We start from the raw sequence: 21,609 nt of genomic DNA, 5'->3' as shown, positions 1-21,609 counted from the left end.
TAAATATTTAAAACATTTTTGTGCTTTTTTTGGTGAAAACACTTTAAAGGACATTTGTCTACATAATTTGTGAGTCTTTGAGAAAAATGAGGCTTACTGCAATGTCAAAAAATGATTATAACTAAGCAAATACTAATGTACAAATTTTAGCTGTGATTTTTTTTCCATCTCCAATCTAATTCATTAGAAGTGAAAATACTAAACTTGCATTGTAGTAATTTTAGTAGTACTTGTGTATGAAAGGAAAAAAATGGTGGGTGGTGGAGTTTTGGAAAGAAGAAAATATGTAACATTTTTTGAGTATCTGGTATTGTGACTGGCATTGTGTTCAGACTATTTCATTTAGTCTTCATGAAAAATATGTATTATCACTGTTAAACTGATGACTAAAATGGAGTTCCAACACTGTTGCACAGTTTACACAGCAGAGCACAGAAAAATGATTTGAAAGTTGCTTGATTTGGTTAACCTTGGTATCAGATGTTAGTGGAACCTGAAGCAAATACACCTTTTCCTCCAGTACCGGCTGGTGAAATAGGCATCAGTTCTAATTTGGAAAAAAAGTTATTAATTTCTCTCATTTCCTTTAGTGGCAGGGAATGTAATTTATCTGTAATAAACTTAAGTATTGGTAAACAGAAGAAAGTTGTTAGAAAATAGTTGAATGTCCTGCTGCATATATTTTGGCAATTTGCAAGATTATCATTTATTCTGCTCTTGATATATAACAAATTTTTTTCAACAAATGTTTTTTTAAATCCTATTAAATAAGCTGACACACCAGACATTTAAATTGTGTGTATGTTGTGTTTCTTTCTTATATAGAACTTTTAAAATATCAAATTTCTCTTTATATGGATTTTTTCTTAACTCTATTACCAACCCCAAACTTTTTCAACAAAGACTGATTATTTTCATAAGAATTGCTCATACAGAATAGATACTTAAAAAAAATTACATCTGTTTTAATATGACTTGATTAGATAAGTTTCAGGATTAGGTAATATTAGTGAAATAATACTAGCCAATCAGATTATACCTAAAGTTAATTAGGATGGTAACTCATTATATTTTTGCCAAATTAAAAGTGACCCCACTTTTATGTAGTTTGTATGTGTGTAATTGTGCATATTTTTGTGTGTATATGGAAACTTGTTTTTGTGATATTATGTCAATTTGGAATAGGTTATTTTGATGCCTGAATTAACTGTGATAAAAATATTCTAGAAGTAAAAAATATACTTCTGTTTTGATTGCTGAATACATTAAGTTCTTGCTATTCATTGTTTTATTCCTTTACTAAAGACAGGGAAGTCATGTGACATTATGACTGATGAAATAGTGATATTCTTTTTGTTAGTCTTGAGTGGTCAGCTGGAAAATATTGTGAATGAAAATATGAGGTTTATTTTTATTAATTATTATTTTTATGATTGTAACCATGATCACTGAGATATAATATTTTATTCCATATGACCAAAATCAATGACTGTCTTTCATGTAAAAAACTTCATCACATATTTTGGCCAAATTTCGGGCAAATGTTAATTATGGTAGTCTAGCAGTAGGCCAAACACATCAAAAACAGACATTTCTAAAAGGCAGAGGGGTTTGTGTAATAACTACACATCGTTTGAAAGAATTCTGTGATAAATTTAAATGGGCTGCTTAAACATCGGCAATAGGCGAATTAAAATATTTCTTACTCCATTCTTGCCAAAAATACTGCAGCTAATAGAATTCCTATAGCTGCTTTTATTTTCATGTTTCTTTTATTTCCATGTGGCAAGTAAAATGCCGAGGAACTACAACTGCCACCATTTTATTTCTGATATATGTGTTTTCTGGTTGACATTGATGATTGCTTCTATTTCCCTTCTTGAATTTTGCTGTCAATACCATTTGAAATAGGAGCTCACTGGCAAATAATCGTAGGTTTGGTCTCAACCTAAAAAAAAATCTCCCATGAGAGATTTTACTTGACATTCTTTACACTTTGGCAGTTTCTCTCTTAATTTCTTTTTTCTTTTTTCTTTTTTTTCCCCTTCAGCTCAGGTACCTGACAATGATGAGCAGTTTGTGCCAGACTACCAGGCTGAAAGTTGTAAGTACCATGTGACTCATCGCTTGAATTTGTCTTTGTTTCCTCCTCTTATTCTTTCTCTGGGCTTGGTCTCCTCTTCCAGTGTCTGGTCTTGATTCTGTGTCCGTGCCTTTTCAGCTTACAATCATGAGGTAACTGTATTTGTCCGGTTGTGACCACAGAATTCCTCTGTGATCTGAACAGAGCTTGGGAAAACTGGCTGGGCTTAAAAGAGGATCCTGTTCCCTATTTGGTTAATATCCTTGGAGGAGAAGCAGGGTGCGAACCATGAATGCTCAGGTGTTTACTTTCAGCTTTTCAGTGGGTCCACCAGGAAAAGTCGGAATACTGATGGGAGACAGTCAGTAGTTAAAATCCTGACGAGATTTGTTGTATGACGTAAAAATCTTGGAACAAGCATTCTTTGGCTTACTGTATTATTTTACATTAATGAATATTCACTTGCTTGGATTTCATTTTTATCTTCATTATTTGCTTCCTGGACACAGTGACACAAATGAAAGTTGCCATTGGCTTCCCTTAGAATCCCTTCGGTGCTTCTTTCCCTGAGCCTCACTCCAGGGCCTTTCAGAGGATACAAGAGAAGTGATTCAGGGGTTCTACCCCTCTAATAGCCCAATGAGCATTTTGCCTGTGTAAACATGGTTGCCTCGGAGTTTACTTCTGATATTTATGGTTTGCCTCTATTAGCAAACTGCAGCTATTGGCCTGAGATATGAATAGTAAAGAAAAGGGTATAAATGCCATTCTGATTTTAAAACTGATCTAATATATTTTGTTCTCATTAATTTTTTATTAAAAAATTTTTTTAAATGAACATGGCGTACCCTGCCTTAGTTTTATTTATTTTACTTTTTATTTTTTTATCGTTTTTGGCTGTGCTGTGCCTCATGTGGGATTTTAGCTCCCTGACCAGGGATTGAACCCATATCCGTTGCATTGGAAACAGGAAGTCTTAACTGCTCGACTGCCACAAAAGTGTCATTTTTGTTCTTTTAGCACCATTTAAAGCTCTAACTTGTTTCCTTTTTCCAGACCATTGACAGTTTCACAGGAGGCAGTAGCAAGAGCAACAACAGATGCTTAATACCTTATAACTTATCAAACTCGTATTTTCACACCTAATATCATAAATCTAATACAAATACCGACGTTTCTTTGAGTAACAGATGTTTGTGTGCAGTGTTTTCAACTTTTATGTTTGAAATCTTCTGTTTCCCAGGTGTCAAGGGTTGTAAGAGGTTTCTTCCAGATTCTCTCCCATTTTACATAGTTTAGTTCAGCATCATTAAAGTTCTTTTTCATTTGTGGTAAAATATACGTATTCCAGAAAATTTCCCTTTTGAACCATTTTTAAGTGTGCAGTGTGGGGCTTCCCTGGTGGCTCAGATGGTAAAGAATCTGCCTGCATTGTGGGAGATGTGGGTTCAGTCCCTGGGTCAGGAAGATTCCCCTGGAGAAGGGCATGGCAACCCACTCCAGTACTCTTGCCTGGAGAATCCCATGGACAGAGGAGCCTGGTGGGCTGCAGTCCATGGGGTTGCAAAGAAGTGAACACAACTGAGTGAGTAACACTTGGGGGCAGTCACACTGTTGTGCAAACACGAACACTATTCATCTGAACTTTCTCATGATCTCTACTGAAACTCTCTACTGTACTTACTAAAAATTAACTCCCTACTTACCCTACCCCTAGCCCCTGATACCTGCTAGTCTATCAATTTAACTTCTAATCTGAGAAAATAATGTTATGTACTGCTTGGTGTCTGAACATAGTTATTAGACATAGGATTTCCAGAAATCTGTTCAGCTAAGATACAGACCTTTGTTAAAGACTCTCAGAAATTCCCAGAAAGATGATGGCTAAGGATAGCAGCCTAGCAAGGCTTCCCCTTCTTTGATAAAGTGTAGGGAGAGAATAGTCACATTTCTGCATGTCCTTTCCTGTTAGGAACCAGAGTTCTTTCTAAATACTCTACCTGTCATCTGAGAGGGAGAGTTAGTCTCATGGAGTCACTTTACATCTGAAAAAACTGGTAATTTTAATACTCTGCTCCCTGGTGGTTCAAACTGTAAAGAATCTGCCTGCAATACAGGAGACCCGGGTTCAATCCCTGGGTCAGGAAGATCCCCTGGAGAAGGGAATGGCAACCCACTCCAGTATTCTTGCCTGGAGAATTCCATGGACAGAGGAATCTGGTGGGCTACAGTCCATGGGGGTCGCAAAGAGTCAGATAGAGCAGAGCGATTAACCTTTCACCTTTCACAAATGCCTAAAGATAGCTGTTTACACCGTTTTTGCCCTCTCTGAGTTTTTCATATTCTTGGTTAATTCATCTTCTTGAACTCAGTTCTCTTGGTTCACAGCATATGATTATTTTTCTTTCTCTATTTACTCCTCTGATTACTCCTCGGAGAAGGCAATGGCACCCCACTCCAGCACTCTTGCCTGGAAAATCCCATGAACGGAGGAGCCTGGTGGACTGCAATCCATGGGGTCGCTAAAAGTTGGACCCGACTGAGCGACTTCACTTTTCACTCCTCACATCACGTATCTACCTTCTCTCTCTTGCCCAGGGTTTTGTCTGCAAGCCTTTCCTCTTCTTTTTCATATGCCGTGCCTGCACAGTTCCATAGACCAAGGGTCTATATCTGTACCATACAGTATAGTAACCACCCACCAAATTCGTTACTGAGCACTTGAAATGTGGCTAATGAGTCTGAAGAAATTAATATTTAGTTTATTTAATTTCTGTGATTTTAAATTTATGTGAACACGTGGCTATCGGCTACTGTAGTGGTCAGCACGGTTCTGTTGAAATAGGTCTCCTACAATGCTTATTGTAGGGTTGGTCTCCAGTCTGCTTCTGTCTATTGAATATCTGCCCCTGATCCCCCACTGGGGTCCTTGTGCAAATTAGAACTACGCAGCACCTCTGGACTCATCCCTTCCACCCTCAGCTGAGCATCAGCATAAAACACCGTTTATGCAACACCCCCTGTTTTCACTGTGAGGCTTCACTGCGAGTTCACATTCACTAAGGCCAACAGTGAAATCTTTCATTTTTTTCTGCCCAGCATCTCTCTTCAACTTCTGTTGCCTAAGTTGATGACATCACCAATCCAAGCGGAAAACCTTTAATTTATCTTCAGTCTCTCCCAGTTCTTTATCATCACTCCCTTTGGTTACCAAGTTGTTAATTCTACCTCTCCTCTCAGGAGTATCTTAATTTCATGGTCTCATTTCCATTTCTCTTTCACTACCTTAATTCACACCCATATTCTGCCCCCACTGAACTTGTGCATCAGCCTTTCTATGGGGGTCCTTGCCTTCAGATTTCCTTCCATTCTGCTCTCTGCAGTGATACTGATGCACAGCCATCTGACTCTGTTAATTTTCTTTGAACTTCTTTCAGCACAAAATTCTAATTTAGCTGTACAGAACATTATTCCATGTCCTGGGCCTTGGCTACCTTTTCGGTTTTAACTGTTGCTTTCCCAGTACCCTGTCCTTCCCCATTCTCTAAACTTGAAGCTTTCTAATTTTTCAGTTCCCTCAAAGAGTGAGCCCTTTTATGCCTCTTTACCTTTGCACATGTTCATTTTGTTTAAAATTTTTAAGACCTTTCTTTGCAGTCTCTGGCATCTCCAGCTTCAGATTCAGTGGAGACTTCATCATACTGAGATCTTTCTTGACCTTTCTTTGCATCTTTAGCCTGCAGAGTTAAGACTCATGACATCTTGTATGTTTCATTTATTATTATATCTTAGATACATGTCAGTAAGACTGTGAACTTCTTGAGGATTAGGAGCATGTCATATTTCGTATGCCTGGCCTGTTTTAGAAGCACAGGAAGTAAAATTGTCATAACCATGATCAGCGTCTTAGTGCTTATTTTCATTTAAGTATTTTCAAAGTCCCAATTCCTTTCTTAAGGTATAAACATATGATCATGCCTTAAAGAATATATATAGCTTTCATCTGGAAAACATGCCGAAACCATGAATGTGTATCCAGGCATTTTCAGAATGCTGAAATTTTCCTTCAATTAGTGAATATTTACAGTTTAACAAATATGGCTCTGGGACTTCTGAATAAAGAACGTCATTATAAAGGGAAACCTATAAACACGAGTAAAAATAAATCTGAAAGAGTCTACTAAAAAGAAAGTAGAAGTGCAATTTATTCAAGTTTCATTGAAATAAAGGACTATTGTTCTGATGATGGTGACCAGCTAATTTCAGTCTTTGCTGAGGATGGAATAAGAGGGATATAATTTTAAAAGAGGAATAAGGCATATGGATTAGATTCTAAAGAAGATTTCTGGGTGGAGAAGTTTATCAAATATTGGAACTGAAAGGCTATATTGTCTTCTAAATGCCCTTTATAAATGTTTGATACTTGTCTGTCTGGAGATTAGTGGGGCAGAGGGACCCTATCTCTAGGAGCAGAAAGAAGCTACATCCTCTCTGTGTGGCCCATCTATTAATTCTATGGAGCTATTTTTTTCCATTGTGAATAATCAGATTTCCTTACATACCTCAATCAAATAAAATGCTTCTGTTTTTGCTTTTATTGCTTTAGCTGTTTGGTAAATGTAGGCTAGATGAATGAAAGGCAAATTTCTGCCCAACTTTGTATTATAGAACATACGTTTGACTGTAACACATATAAACATATGTAGAAGAGTAGTGACCAGAGCATTCAAAAAATCTGAAAAATGAAATTCAACTGTAATACTTGGGTATTTTTCTAAAAATTTTCCTGAACGTTCCTTATTTTTGTTTATAAAGCATTTCACTCAGAAACCTGGAATTTTAATGATGTCATGCTATAGTCTGGTAACCTTTCAAGGATGCTGACTTTCGAATCATATATAGACATGAAAACAAGTGAAAACAAACAAAAAACCGCCTACAAGCCCATCCTAGGAAATGAATGGATGCTAAGAAAAACAATTACGTGGCTTGAACAAATTGTTTCTTAGAAATGAGTCCAGAATTCAGACATTGCTGACAAAAACAGAGTAACTATAGGATATACTTTCATCCAGATGAAGTGGAATTATACTCTTTAGAAAAGAGAATTGAAAGGGTATTTAGAATATAGATCAACCTTATGTTTCCGAAGTAGATACAAGTTTGTGTACACCTTGAATTTTTGTAAATCATGTGTTTTAAATATAATACATTGATAACCTTATATTTTAAATAAAATATTTTTATATAGCTAATCCTTTAAAATCTACCACCCCTCATTTTCTTCCTTTACAAAGTTGTGCTATTATTTTTCTAACCAGCTTGTTTCCATTTGATGACATTAGTTCTTTTTGTGCTTCTTCTACAGTGATTCACACAATAGATGATGTTCACATTTACATTTTACATTCTTCCAGAACATTCCCATGGGTATAGCCAGGATTAGGCACAATTCCCAGTAGCACAATTCCTTGTAACTATACTTCTTTCCTTTATATCCAAGAAAAAACACTGGAATGCAAGTCAATTAGAAGGATGTCATTAAAGGAATAATATTGCCTAGATTCTTCTCTGGTTTATTTATGAAAGTAAATATAAAAAGGTTGCAATTTTCTTTACTTTAACTGAAATTTGTAACACAATAGTACTAGTGACCTATTCAGAAAATGAAGACAAACCAGTGTGTGGGGACTTAACTTTAAAGTTATTATTATATGGGTGATACTTTGTGTATGTAAATTAAATTCATAGCTGCACTTCATTTTCTTAGAATTTTTTTTTTTAAGAATAGTACTTTGGATCCCTTTTGCAGTGAAGTAGAGATAAAAATACCTTAACAGATTCTTGTATAAATCTGCTTCTGAAAAAAGCTGAAGTTAGACAGGTCTATGCAGACCCTAACTGAATAATTCCTTTCATATTAACATGTATTTCCTAGATTGGAAAGTTCCATTTATGGTTTGTGTTTCTTAATTTTCTTTTCTACTAAGCTACCTTCCTGCATTCTGTTTCTTTCTATATAGACAGTGAGTACTTTATAAAGTTTACTTTTTGTGACGACTTTGGAAACCTTTCTTACCCAATCATTTTTTGGATGTGACTTGACAGGACGGTTTTGTCTTTCATTTCTCTTTTTCACCAGAGGTGCGTACATGTTCAGGCTTCCTGGTGGCTCAGTGGTAAGAACCCGCCTGCTGTTGTATGAGACAAGGGTTTTATACCCTGGGTTGGGAAGATCCCCTGGAGGAGGAAATGGCAGCCCACTCCAGTATTCTTGCCTGGAGAATCCCATGGACAGGAGAGGAGTCTGGCAGGCTACATCCATGGGGTCCCAAAGAGGTGAACATGCCTGAGCCACTGAACAGCAAGAACATGCACTCCCAGAGGAATTCCATTTCTGGGATCGGAGTGCATGATTTTGCAACTGTGTCTTGTCTTCTTTTTAAACATTTTCTGAGGAAAATTTGAGTATGTTGCTGTCATCAGACTCAAACTGTCCATTTGAAGGGTGAATCGTCTCCTGCTTTTTCATCTAAGATCATCTGTGCGCCTAAGATCTCGGCCGTCTCCAGCCCTTGAAGGCTGTTTGCTTTGTGTGTCCTTTTTGTTGTGGGTTTGGCTGTTCTTGGTCTGTTTGTTGCTTTGTTTTATGTCTTTTGCTTTTTTTATTTTAACAGTTTAAATATTTTATCAAAGCAGTATATTGATAGAGGAGGAGAAAAAGCACAAGTCAGATCATTCCCCGTTTTCACAGTCCTCTTCTGTAGAGGCAACCATTTTTTTTTTCCTTTGTAGTTAGCTCACATACTAAGTGATGTAATTGTACTGCAACTTATTGATTTATCAGCTTTATATTTTTTCCTTTTGCCCTGTTCAGATAGATGATTATTTGGGGTAAATTCTAAGTTATTTTCCTGAAAGTCATGTTATATAATTTTATATGAGTACAGTAATCTTATTCTCATTTTGAGTATAAACATGAATTACTTGGGAAGCTTGTTCAAATACAGCATCATGGTCCCAGTCCTGTGAGAGTTTGACCTTTTAAGTCTGGAACTGAGCCCTGGAATTTCTAATGAGCTGTTAGGTGATTCTGATACAGGCCTTCTATGGAAATAAGGTTAGACAATTTTTTATTCTGTCATTTACTTATTTGTAAAATAAAGGCAGCAACATCATTTTTTTTTGCAATTAAATTGTAAGGTGAACACAATTCATTATGTAATAGATATAGTTTCTGAAAATGTTAACAAGTAATATTTTACCATATTATTACTGAAAATACTAGGCAATTAAGTCTATATAAAAATGATATTATTGAAGTGGTTTCTTCATTTTTGCTTGAGTTATTTGTGTTTTCTATTTCCAAAGACTATTTTCTACTTATTTTCTCTTACCTTTAGCTGTAAGAGAGTCATTGCTGATTATTCATCCCTGTCATCCTAGAATCAATTCAATTAGAAGGCTACCTAGTGAACTTGGAATCTTCCCAATCTGGTTAGAAAAAAAACAAACACTGGGGGCCCTGTCCTGTTCCAAGCACCTCCATTAAGGTTTCTTACCAGAGAGCTCACTCTGACATTCGTAGTGCACATCTACCCTATATATGTCATTTTGGAGTCCAGCAGCCACATTTTCAGCAAAAACAATTTTTAGTTTGTTGATTATTTCATGCACTCAGTGTATTTAGTCACTCGGTCGTTTCCAACTCTTTGCAACCCCATGGACTGTAGCCCATCAGACTCTCCTGTCCTTGGAATTGTCCAGGCAAGAATACTGGAGAAGGTTGCCATTTCCTTCCCTGTGACTGTTTCATAAGGAACATATTTTTCAAATCAAAATAGAAACCCAATGGAAAATAAGCTGCATCTTGCAATAATTTTCATTTTAGATAACCCACCAGGAATCCACTGAATTCAAGAGAAGTAAAATCTAAATTATATCTAAATTATACACCTTGGCCCTATTTTTTTTTAAACCTTTATTTACTTAAACATAAAATGACAAAGAAATAATCTCTCAGACTCATGCCACATTATGATTCTGTGACATTTTTTTCTACACTCAAGGGAGAAAAAGGAAAAGTAACATCTAAATATGGTAAATGCTTGCTTGCATTAAAAAATGAACTTTAGAAAAAGCATAATTAATGGGGAAATGTATAAATAGAAATTATAGTAGATGACTATGGACTTACAAGTAAAAAGTTGCATCAGTTTTATTAAAATATACTCTAGTAGATAGATATTTTTAATTGTTTTTGGTTTTACCAGTTTATTCTTAGTAAGATAGATAGTTGAGACTCAATGCCAAAATGAAAGCCAAAATGAAAACCAAAATACAAAGCAAAACAACCCCCCTCCAAAAAAAATTGGGGTTTTTATAGCTGACAGCTAAAATTATATATCACAAGCCAAGATTTTTGCCTTTTGTTTCTGATTTTATTTATTCTTTAATTTGGCCTTCAGCATAACAAATTATCCTAGAAATTAACTTCAGAAACACGCTCAAAGGGACTATGTCAACAAATACTTTCCGGTCACCCTGCCTATAATTAGTAAAAAATTATTTCGAGAAAAGTGATCTGTGCCTTCTTTGGTTGAACTTTACTCAATATTAAATAAGTATACTGTTATGCAGTAACTGGACTTATTAGTCTAAGAGCCAAACCATATCTATTGGAAAATTTAGGTAAGGGATGAAGGTGGAAAATTATTTGTAGAACTAAGATTATGCTCTTTTTTCTAGTATTTTTAATATATGCAAGACACTTATATATAGTGATGAATAAAAAAGCAAAAAATACATTGATTAGTATTTACAAATAAAGCCAAAACGATGATGAAAGTAAGTACATTTTTGAGCCACCAAATTTTGTATGTAAATTTTATGTAATCAGATGTAAAGGAGACACGAAGAGAGAATCTGAGCTAAACTAGTCCATGTGAATCTTTCTGTTATAATTGTATGTTTAGTGTTTTTATGGAGTTTTATTTATATCATTCTTTTTCCATTTTTTCCCTTTTATAATGTTAAATGTCTGCTTAATATGCATAGTGCATATTTGCTTCTGTCTGTTATTGAATTTTCTCCTAATGAGAGTTTGTACTGTGTTTCACTAAGTAAAAGTGGTTGATTTAATGTAGTTGCTTTTTTAAATCTAATGAATTGTGCCCCAACAAGTATTACTGTGACTTGGTATTAGCTGAGGCTGTTGTTAACTCAAGAATGTATTTATTGAGAATTTTTCAGGAATGGCTAAGTTAAAAATCCTACTTATATAATGTCTGATTAAACTTTAAGAAAAACTACTTGTGGAATGGTTTTGTATGCCATCTTTAAAGCTTATTTAAATCTAAGTTTTAGCCAAACGTTCATTTTACTGTAGACGCTACATTGTTAAACCATTTAGGTTTGTTGCTGCTGCTGCTGCTAAGTCGCTTCAGTCGTGTCGTGTCCGACTCTGTGCGATCCCATGGATGGCAGCCCACCAGGCTCCGCAATCCCTGGGATACTCCAGGCAAGAACACTGGAGTGGGTTGCTATTTCCTTCTCCAATGCATGAAAGGGAAAAGTGAAAGTGAAGTCGCTCAGTCATGTCTGACTCTTAGCAACTCCATGGACTGCAGCCCACCAGGCTCCCCCGTCCATGGGGTTTTCCAGGCAAGAGTACTGGAGTGGGTGGCCATTGCCTTCTCCAAGGTTTGTTTCAGTTACTCCTGTTTGTTGGATTTACAGTCATGTTAAGAGTAATTATTAGATCCTGTGGAATAGGTTTTGAACTGTGATTGTTTCCTCGATGTGTATAGGAAAATATTATATTCATATTTCTGTTTGCAAAATTGGAGTGCTTGTATATGCTTACAAATGTGAGCCGTATCCATTATATTCATTTTTATGAATTGAAATATGAATAATAAATCTTAGTGGTAAACATTTTAATTTTTCTTATGAGATTTTAACTTAGTTATTGGTACACATGTCTATATAGTTTTATATTAAAACTGAGCTTGATAGGTTTCGTGCTTGTGCTCAGTTGCGTCCACACTCTTGTGACCCCATGGCCTGTAGCCCGCCAGGCTCCTCTCTCCATGAGATTCTTCAGGCAAGAATACTGGAGTAGGTTGCCATTTCCGCCTTTAGGAGATCTTCCCAACCCAGGGGTTGAATATGCGTCTCCTGCATTGGAAGGTGGAATCTTTACCACTGAGCCACCTGGGAAGCCCATTTAGTAAGTTTGTAAGGCACCAAAGATTTATTCATTCAACAAATGTGTTTTAAGCCTATTATATGCCATGCTTTGATCCAGACACTGGTGATAACAGTGATGGGAAAACCAGAAAAAAATTACTTCTACTCTCATGACGCTTTTGTTCTTACCAAGTGTACTAATATAAAGTCTCACTCATCTCATGTTGAGGGATGTGCAGTTGTATCAGGGGTCAGTGTGTATGCACAATCATTGTGTGTGTTCTGAAGAAAATATCCTTGGGTGTGTTTTCAAACTTTATTTCCACAAAAAGCACTCTGCTTAAAGTGGTAGCCACTGGATTTCCCAGAGGATGACTCTGTGTTCACACCTCTTTATTTTTAAACCTAAATTCCTGTGATGGTTGACTAAAAGAAGATATTTTTATGACTTTTTAAAGTTTATGTACCCTCATGTTAATAATATACATTGTATATTACCGTATACAATGTATTAACCTTTACTTTTTAAGATCATACTCATTCTCTAAGATTCAGTTCATTTGTCCTTTATTCCTTAATTATCTTAGAATTGATGACTTCTGTGTGCCCTTAGATGCTTTGTATACATCTCAATTTAAACATGATTTCAATTGACTTGTAGAGACTGGATCATGTCCTACTCATCCTTGTATAATTCACATGTTGTGGGTATTCACTGAATATTGAACTGAATGACTAGCTTCTTGGGTGCTTAGACTCTTTAAAAACATTCATTCAGAGGTAGCTTGCATTGTTTAAAATCTTGTACAAATATCTGCTTTTATTTTCCTGTGTTTCATTTTTCTTTGAGGGATAATGGAAAGCTGTTTCCACTTAAGTAACATTAGAACTAAGTCTCAGTTATCAGATAAGAGTGCTCTGATAAATATTACTTAAGACATATCTCACAATACATTTCTCAGTAATCTTTATTTAGCACAAATAATCTTAACTAACTTGGTATTGTTCCCATTTTATACAGAGAGAAATCGAGGATGTGAAATAATCTGGTAACCAAGGTACATGATTGAGATTCGATAGGTCAGACACCCTCATTCTGGCCCTCTCTGTGGAGATCTCCTTCCCCGAGAGCCCAAACTTAGCCCACTGATAAAGATTTTGAAATTATTATTAATCTTGGAAAAAACATGCATCGCAAACAATGAATGTTCTTCATAGGGAACATCAATATTGTTTGCAAATTCTCCTTATCAAGGTGTGATAAGCTGAGGGAGACAAAGAGAACCTTTTTTATAGGGATTTGCCCCAAGAAAGATATTCTGTGAGCTGATGTGAGGTAATAGCCGGAAAGCATGGTGGGAGGGCTTGGTATTTGGGAACTATACCAGTTCTTATCTAGGTTACAGTGATTTTTTTTTCCTCTTCCTCAAATATTTTATCTTACTTATCTAGCATTTGAGAGATTCACGACAATATATTTTCATGTTTATGTGCAGGTTTTGACTTCAGAAATGTTTCAGACCTGGCATGTTTTCCTTATTGGGGGAGGGTGGATGGGGAAGAATGGCTTGGGTAATTCAGACAGTAGTTGTAGTTAGCAGCTGCCGAGTTAGCAGAAGTACTACTAGCCACAGTAGTAGTATTGATGGAATTGCCAAAATAGTAGTAAATGTTCATGAAGATCCCAAAGCTGCAGCTTGTGGGTTAGTGATATTAGCAGTCTTATTTTAAAGATGAAAAACTGAAAAAAATGTTATTGGGCTGTCTCTGGTTTTAAAAAGAAAGTGTATGCTCATACTTGTGCCAAAGTGGGAAAACAGCAAGTAAAAATTATACGAACCCAGGCACTTTCACTTATTGGAGAATTTTTCTTTATCGAATTCTCTGTAACATTGGAGTAGAAAATATTTTTTTCTCAACCGTTTTCTTATTAAAGAAGGTACTTTTAAATTCTGCAGACTTAGCACAAATATTTATTTGTTGGATGGAAGAATGAATTTAATTACAGTATCTCTATACCAGGCTTTTGTGTATCTGCACTAATTTTAGTGTGTGTGTGGTGGTGGTGGTTTAGTTGCTCAGTCCTGCCTGACTCTTTGCGACCCATGGACTGCAGCCCACCAGGCTCCTCTGTCTATGGGATTCTCCAGGCAAGAGTACTGGAGTGGGGTGCCATTTCCTTCTCCTTTTAGTTTACTATTACTTAGGCTTTTCACATTAAATAAGTATAATCAAGAATCTATAAACCACTATAAAATTCTGGAAATGTTTTGATCAAAAAAAATATAGACTCCCCCCCTCCCCCGCTTTGTCCACTTTTCCCTCTGAACTTTTTAACACTGACATTTAATCCTAAAGCATGATATGCTCTTCTTAGATTGTCTTCCAGCCACAGAGCTGCCAGCAGAAGTTCTGCCAAATCCTCCAAAGGCCACTGGACTTGGTTAAAAGTGGCTCTTTCCTAACAAGATGTATGGATAACATTGAAGTAAACCCTTCAGTAGTGTGAGCTTTTCCCTTTGAAATAGTGGACGTGCAAAGAAGTTTGAGCTTTTACTGCTGTTTGAGCTTGTTTTTCTCTGAGTTTATGGATACAACAGCCTATTATGTTGATTTGATTTGATTCTCTAGTCTTTGGCACTGGGGCTATAGCATCAGGTGATGACTCAGTTATCTCTGCTCATGGGACTGCAGGGAAAGCCAAGTAACTGGATGTTACTGCTCCATCTTTCAGGATGTTTTTGCCTTCTTCAGTAGCCCCACATTCTTGTTTCCTTCTTGGGCAACCAAACCTTGTTTTCCTTTCTGAAAGCTCTACTTTCATTCACAGTTTTATGTCAGATTAAAGCCTGGTGCATTAGAAGGTTATCAGCTAATCAATAAACTTCAGTCATCCCATCTAGTGATAAACCTGTTTCATTGATCAAAGTGGAAATTTAGGCCCTTAGCTTTTAAATGGCAATTTCAGAAGGTTTGAAGAATGTGCTTGTGGAAAGTATAGCCCTATCTTCTTACGTGTATTGAGAGGCACTTATTAGAGTTTATGAAGTGTGTCTGATGTACGCATAAGATCCACATATAAAAATGTCTATCTGGATTTTATCTATAATATTTTTCTGATTTTTCTTACTTTTTTTCCAAATTCTAATCAGTAACTCTTTCTCTCTTTCTCTCTAAATGTATAAAACCTGTATTTGTCAGAACTGGTATTATGATGTCTTCTAAACTTCTAAGGTGAATTTTCAATAAATGCACACACAGAAATAAAAAAAAGGTTCAAATGCTGTAATTGTGATATCAGAAAAAAACCTCTTATTTTCCTATTAAGTTATTAAATGGATAATAGCTTAAGAATCTTAAGATTTGGCATCTTTACCGTTTTCTCTTGATTGAGTTCCTACCATTGCTTTTTTTCTCCATAATGAAAAATAAGTGTAGCCAACAAATATTCATACTGTCAGGCATTATGCTAGATGCTAAAGAATGAAATTTAAAAGCAATATTAGTGATAATACTAATCTCTATTTGTTTAGCAATTTAGAATTCATAGATTATTTTCACACCCACATCTCATTTGTACCTCGCAAAAGCCCTGGGGTTTAGGCAGAGCAGACAACTTCATGCAGGTTTAATGAAATTCCCAGTCTCTTAGATAGTGAATGGCAGAACCAAAATTTATCTTGTACTGTTTTCTCTTATACTCATCAGACAAATTGCAATAACCCATCATTCATTGAAATGATACCACTGGGCAAGTGAATTAAAAACATATAAGTATTTTGGTAATATGAATATATACATACATAAATTTGTTTATATAATAAATTAAAGGAAATATGAAAACATCCAAAAGTTTCTTATTGTGTATGGGTGTCTTCTAATTTATAACTTAATATCCAAAATAAATCATATATGGAAAACAAAGGTGGAATAGACAGCCGTTTAAGTTCCGTATTACCCTATGAAAATCACTCTCATACTTTGAATTGTAGAAGTGTGGTTAAGTCCTGTGTCTACATAAGCCTGCAGCTTCCGGAATCCTGGATGTTTGATTAACAAAATAATGAAGCGCTCCAAAGAGAATTTTTAAATTTTGATTTGGAACACTATATCTCTTTGGACATTGTGTAATTTGGCCAGAAAAATGTTCCAATATTGTCCTGAAATTAATTGAACACTACATTTGGCATTTTGTCTGGTACAACTCTTTTTTTTATATTTATTCAGCTCTTTTATAGTATTAATGCTGAAGACACTAAATACTTATACATGGTATATGTATTACCCCATGTAATATAAATATAGAATCTTTTCAACGAACCAAGTGCAGTGTACTACATAAGAGCAAGGAATTGGACCTAGGATGCTTGGTTTCAGATCTCTGTTTACTTGGTGTGTGCTTTGTATAAGTAACGCAAAATAAAACCAGGATAATAATGTTCTCATCCCCTAGGGTAACTTGAGTTTTAGGATAACTTGTGTATTTTTACATAAAATATGTAAGTAATAATCAGTGAGTGATAAACTACTGTGCCCTTTTATATAAGGGACTTGGGTATTAGGATTTTGGTATTCACAAGTGGGAGGAGATCCTAGATCTAATACCCTGAGGATACCTACAGAATGATTATAATATGACTAACACAGAGAAGGCCCTAGGTATGGCTTTATTCTATATACACACAACTATATATGAAATACACGAAACACACAATTCATATTATTGTTCATTTGCTAAGTCGTGTCTGATTCTTTGCGAATCCACAGACTGCGGCACACTGGGCTTCCCTGTCCTTCACTATCTTCCGAAATTTGCTCAAAATCATTGCAATATTTCATGAATGTACTCATTTTGAATAACTTACCTTTATGTATTGTGTGTTTTGTCTTTGCCATATTCGGAAATTATATCTATACCTCCTTACTTAAATGTTTATTGAAACATACTGTAAATTTGTATAAGAGCAATTTGGTCTTTTAGTATGGGTTACACTAACAATTCAGTGTATATCCACAGTGATGCTGTCAGGAGACACTTGGAAGTACTCATACAAACCTATTGTCATTTTGACCATAAAGATTCATAAACAGAAGGTTGAATGGGAAACATTTGATACTTGAAAAAAAGGCCTGGTTATAGGATCAGTTAACATCTTATGTTTAAGATTATGGGTTATGCACTCTGGTTGATCAAGGACACCCTAATCTGTGGGTCTAGGAAAATTGCCTGCATTTCAGTGTTTTTGTTGTTTTTGAAGTTGATGTATTCATTGAAAGGGAAAAAAGTGTTGATTTTTCAATTAAGATGCAACCTTTACAATGCAAAGCAATAATAATTATAGTGTTCACTCAGCCTGAAGAAAATATTTCACCAGTTAAATAGCAATAATCAAGATGAGAACTATATTAGAAGGGTGCTAATTTTATGATCATCTCTTATTTAAATAATAAAAATTAACCCCCAGGACCTTTGCTGTAACACACTGCTTGCAGTGAAAGCCATATCGGATTTAGATAAGGCCTGGGGAAGCACATTTAAAAGTTAATTGGTTGCTTAAGTTGGGAATAACCTAAGGTCCTCCTTATAAAATAGAATGAATGAATTAGCTAGGGAATGACTGAACTTCTACCAGTCCAGTAGTGTCTGACCCAGCAATCGGGCTCTGCGTGCTAAATCTAAGAAAAGTAGATTCTAGCTGTATTAAAAAAAAAAAAAACCTGAAATTATTAACATAAAATGATTTTCAAGCACTAAGTAAAGTAAACATCTTAAACAGTAGATGTAATTTCACAAGGTGACACAATGACTTTGAAGCCCAAATGTCTAGGTTCAAATCTTAAGTTGCACAGTTCAGTTCAGTCACTCAGTCGTGTCCGACTCCTTGCGACTCCATGAATTGCAGCACGCCAGGCCTCCCTGTCCATCACCAACTCCCAGAGTTTACCCAAACTCATTTCCATAGAGTCGGTGCTGCCATTCAGCCATCTCATCCTCTGTCGTCCCCTTCTCCTGCCCCCAGTCCCTCCCAGCATCAGGGTTTTTATCAATGAATCAACTCTGCATGAGGTGGCCAAAGTATTGGAGTTTCAGCTTCAACATCAGTCCTTCCAATGAATACCAAGGACTGATCTCTTTTAGGATGGACTGGTTGGACCTCCTTGCTGTCCAAGGGACTCTCAAGTGTCTTCTCCAACACCACAGTTCAAAAGCATCAATTCTTCGGCACTCAGCTTTCTTCACAGTCCAACTCTCACATCCATACATGACCACAGGAAAAACCATAGCCTTGACTAGACAGACTTTTGTTGGCAAAGTAATGTCTCTGCTTTTGAATATGCTATCTAGGTTGGTCATAACTTTCCTTCCAAGGAGTAAGCGTCTTTTAATTTCATGGCTGCAATCACCATCTGCAGTGATTTTAGAGCCCAAAAAAATAGTCTGCCACTGTTTCCACTGTTTCCCCATCTATTTCCCATGAACTGATGGGACCAGGTGCCATGATCTTCGTTTTTGTTTTCTGAATGTTGAGCTTTAAGCCAACTTTTTCACTCTCCTTTTTCACTTTAATCAAGAGGCTTTTTAGTTCCTCTTCATTTTCTGCCATAAGGGTGGCGTCATCTGCATATCTGAGGTTATTGATATTTCTCCCAGCAACCTTGATTCCACCTTGTGTTTCTTCCAGTCCAGCATTTCTCATGATGTACTCTGCATAGAAGTTAAATAAGCAAGGTGACAAGATACAGCCTTGACCTACTCCTTTTCCTATTTGGAACCAGTCTGTTGTTCCATGTCCAGTTCTAACTGTTGCTTCCTGACCTGCATACCGATTTCTCAAGAGGCAGGTCAGGTGGTCTGGTATTCCCATCTCTCTCAGAATTTTCCACAGTTTATTTTGATCTACACAGTCAAAGGCTTTGGCATAGTCAATAAAGCAGAAATAGAAGTTTTTCTGGAACTCTCTTGCTTTTTCAGTGATCCAGCAGATGTTGCCAATTTGATCTCTGGTTCCTCTGCCTTTTCTAAAACCGGCTTGAACATCAGGAAGTTCACGGTTCACGTATTGCTGAAGCCTGGCTTGGAGAATTTTGAGCATTACTTTACTAGCATGTGAGATGAGTGCAATTGTGCGGTAGTCTGAGCATTCTTTGGCATTGCCTTTCTTTGGGATTGGAATGAAAACTGACCTTTTCTAGTCCTGTGCCACTGCTGAGTTTTTCAAATTTGCTGGCACATTGAGTGCAGCATTTTCACAGCATCATCTTTTAGGATTTGAAATAGCTCAACTGGAATTCTATCACCTCCACTAGTTTGTAGTGATGCTTTCTATGGCCCACTTGACTTCACATTCCAAGATGTCTGGCTCTAGGTGAGTGATCACACCATCATGATTATCTGGGTCGTGAAGATCTTTTTTGTACAGTTCTTCCGTGTATTCTTGCTACCTCTTCTTAATATAGTCTGCTTCCGTTAAGTCCATACCTTTCTGTCCTTTATCGAGCCCATCTTTACAAGAAATGTTCCCTTGGTATCTCTAATTTTCTTGAAGAGGTCTCCAGTCTTTCCCATTCTGTTGTTTTCCTCTATTTATTTGCATTGATCACTGAGGAAGTTGCCCAGTTTACCATATTTGGGATCTTGGGCCAGTTACCTTTTTTAAGCCTTGTATGTAAAGGGGAAAGTAAATGGATTGATGTAATAATTAAATGAGGTATCTTATGTCAAGGTTTTGGTATACGGGTTAGTATTTGATAACTCACTATCTGTTTAGAAGGAAGACATTATCAGTGTCTATATTCTTTTGAGGCCAGAGGATTTGTTAAGCTACCAGTGACAGTTTCAGGATCGTAGGACTAATAATATAGTTCAAAATAATTGAAAATGACTGCATTTGGTTGATCTAGTGGTGAAGAAATTTGGTTTGTTTTGTCATTCCTGCTGCCTACCACCGGCTGGTAACATACTCATCCTAGATAGAGACCATGAATAGACTGTTCTGTAAAAAGTAAAGATCTCACCCTTTTTCCCATTACCAACCCAGAAGGAGGGAGCGCTACAGATGTAGTATTGTTATCTTACAAAATTGTGAAAGATCCCGTACTTTCTCTCGTTTGTGTGGTAGGTTGTCTATGCCCAGTGCTTGAAGTATTTCTTCTAAGAAAGATAAACAGTGTATTTATGACTCATAATTGGAAAAAAGGTGGTGGGACAGATGAAACCATTTTTTTTCTTAATAGATTATTTTACTAAGATATAGTTGACTTATAATGTTGCAGGGACACAGCAAGGAGATTCAGTTATACGTATACACATACATTATTTTTGAAATTATTTTCCATCATAGGTTATTAAAGATATTGACTATAGTTCCCTGTGCGATATGTAGATGGAACCATTTTTAAACCATGGTTAAGAGTCATCCTGTTTTAGAAATCGTGTGAATTATTTGCACAGATATGGTGCCAAGATAAAGACAGACAAATATTTAACTCTTTCTTTATGTGGAATACAGTTTTTGTTCATGTAAAGGTATGTTAAAAAACAAAACAAAACTGTGATCCTTGAATTCAAAAAAACATACTAGGAAATTTAGAAGAAGAGGGTGAAATATGTCTGGGATGGTTAAGATACAGTACAGTGAGAAGTTAACATAGCCACTAAGAGTGTACTGTAGCTTCTGGGATCCTAACTAGTTAGGCTCAGTACCTCAATCTACTACTTTTAGCTGAGTGACCTGGGCAAGTCACTTAATCTCCCAATACTTCCACTCCAGTGCTTCCTGGAGCTTACAAAAAGGCTCTCAGTGGTAAAGATGCTATAGATGTGGAACAAGAATAAAACTAAATAGGTATTCATAATTAACATCATTATTATTATAAAATTAAGAAAAGTCCTGTATGACTAACAATAAAAAGAATGCTACATAAATTCTATAGCTTTTTTAAAAGTAAGAGATTATTGTAAATTGGAATAGTTAAGAATGCCTGCGTGAAGAAAATGAAACATGACCTGGAACTAGAAATCAGATCCTTAGAATAAAATGACCCATGAAATGCAGTGAACCTGGAGATTATCCACCCTTCACGGGGTGTAGTGAATACTTGCTCGGTGCTCCATATGTGCTGGGTACTTTTCTAAGCACTTTATATGTATATCCATGTATTATTCTATGTTTACAACAACCTTGTGTATTGTGTGCTATTATCTCCTTTTATTCAGGTGGGAAAATTGAGACACAGAAGGGTTAGGTGGCTTGTTTATCATCATAGAGTGACCAGGTTACAGATCTGACTCTCAAGTTTACACTCATAACCACTTTCCTACACTGTTCCAGATG

General features: G+C 36.2%; 1 protein-coding gene across 1 annotated transcript in view; it reads left to right on the top strand.

Annotated features, from left to right (window-relative positions):
- The window catches only part of ETV1 (ETS variant transcription factor 1), a 94,285-nt gene that overhangs the window by 9,810 nt on the left and 62,866 nt on the right, over positions 1 to 21,609 (top strand). Inside the window, exon 5 of the mRNA XM_052638758.1 lies at positions 2,051 to 2,104. Coding sequence (XP_052494718.1) covers positions 2,051 to 2,104 — 54 coding nt within the window. The remainder of the gene's footprint in view (positions 1 to 2,050; positions 2,105 to 21,609) is intronic.

Source organism: Budorcas taxicolor, chromosome 4 (assembly GCF_023091745.1).
Source record: "Budorcas taxicolor isolate Tak-1 chromosome 4, Takin1.1, whole genome shotgun sequence".
NCBI classification, from domain to species: Eukaryota; Metazoa; Chordata; class Mammalia; order Artiodactyla; family Bovidae; genus Budorcas; species Budorcas taxicolor.
Note: the sequence above shows the minus strand (reverse complement) of the source record. Positions and strands in the feature narration are given on the sequence as shown.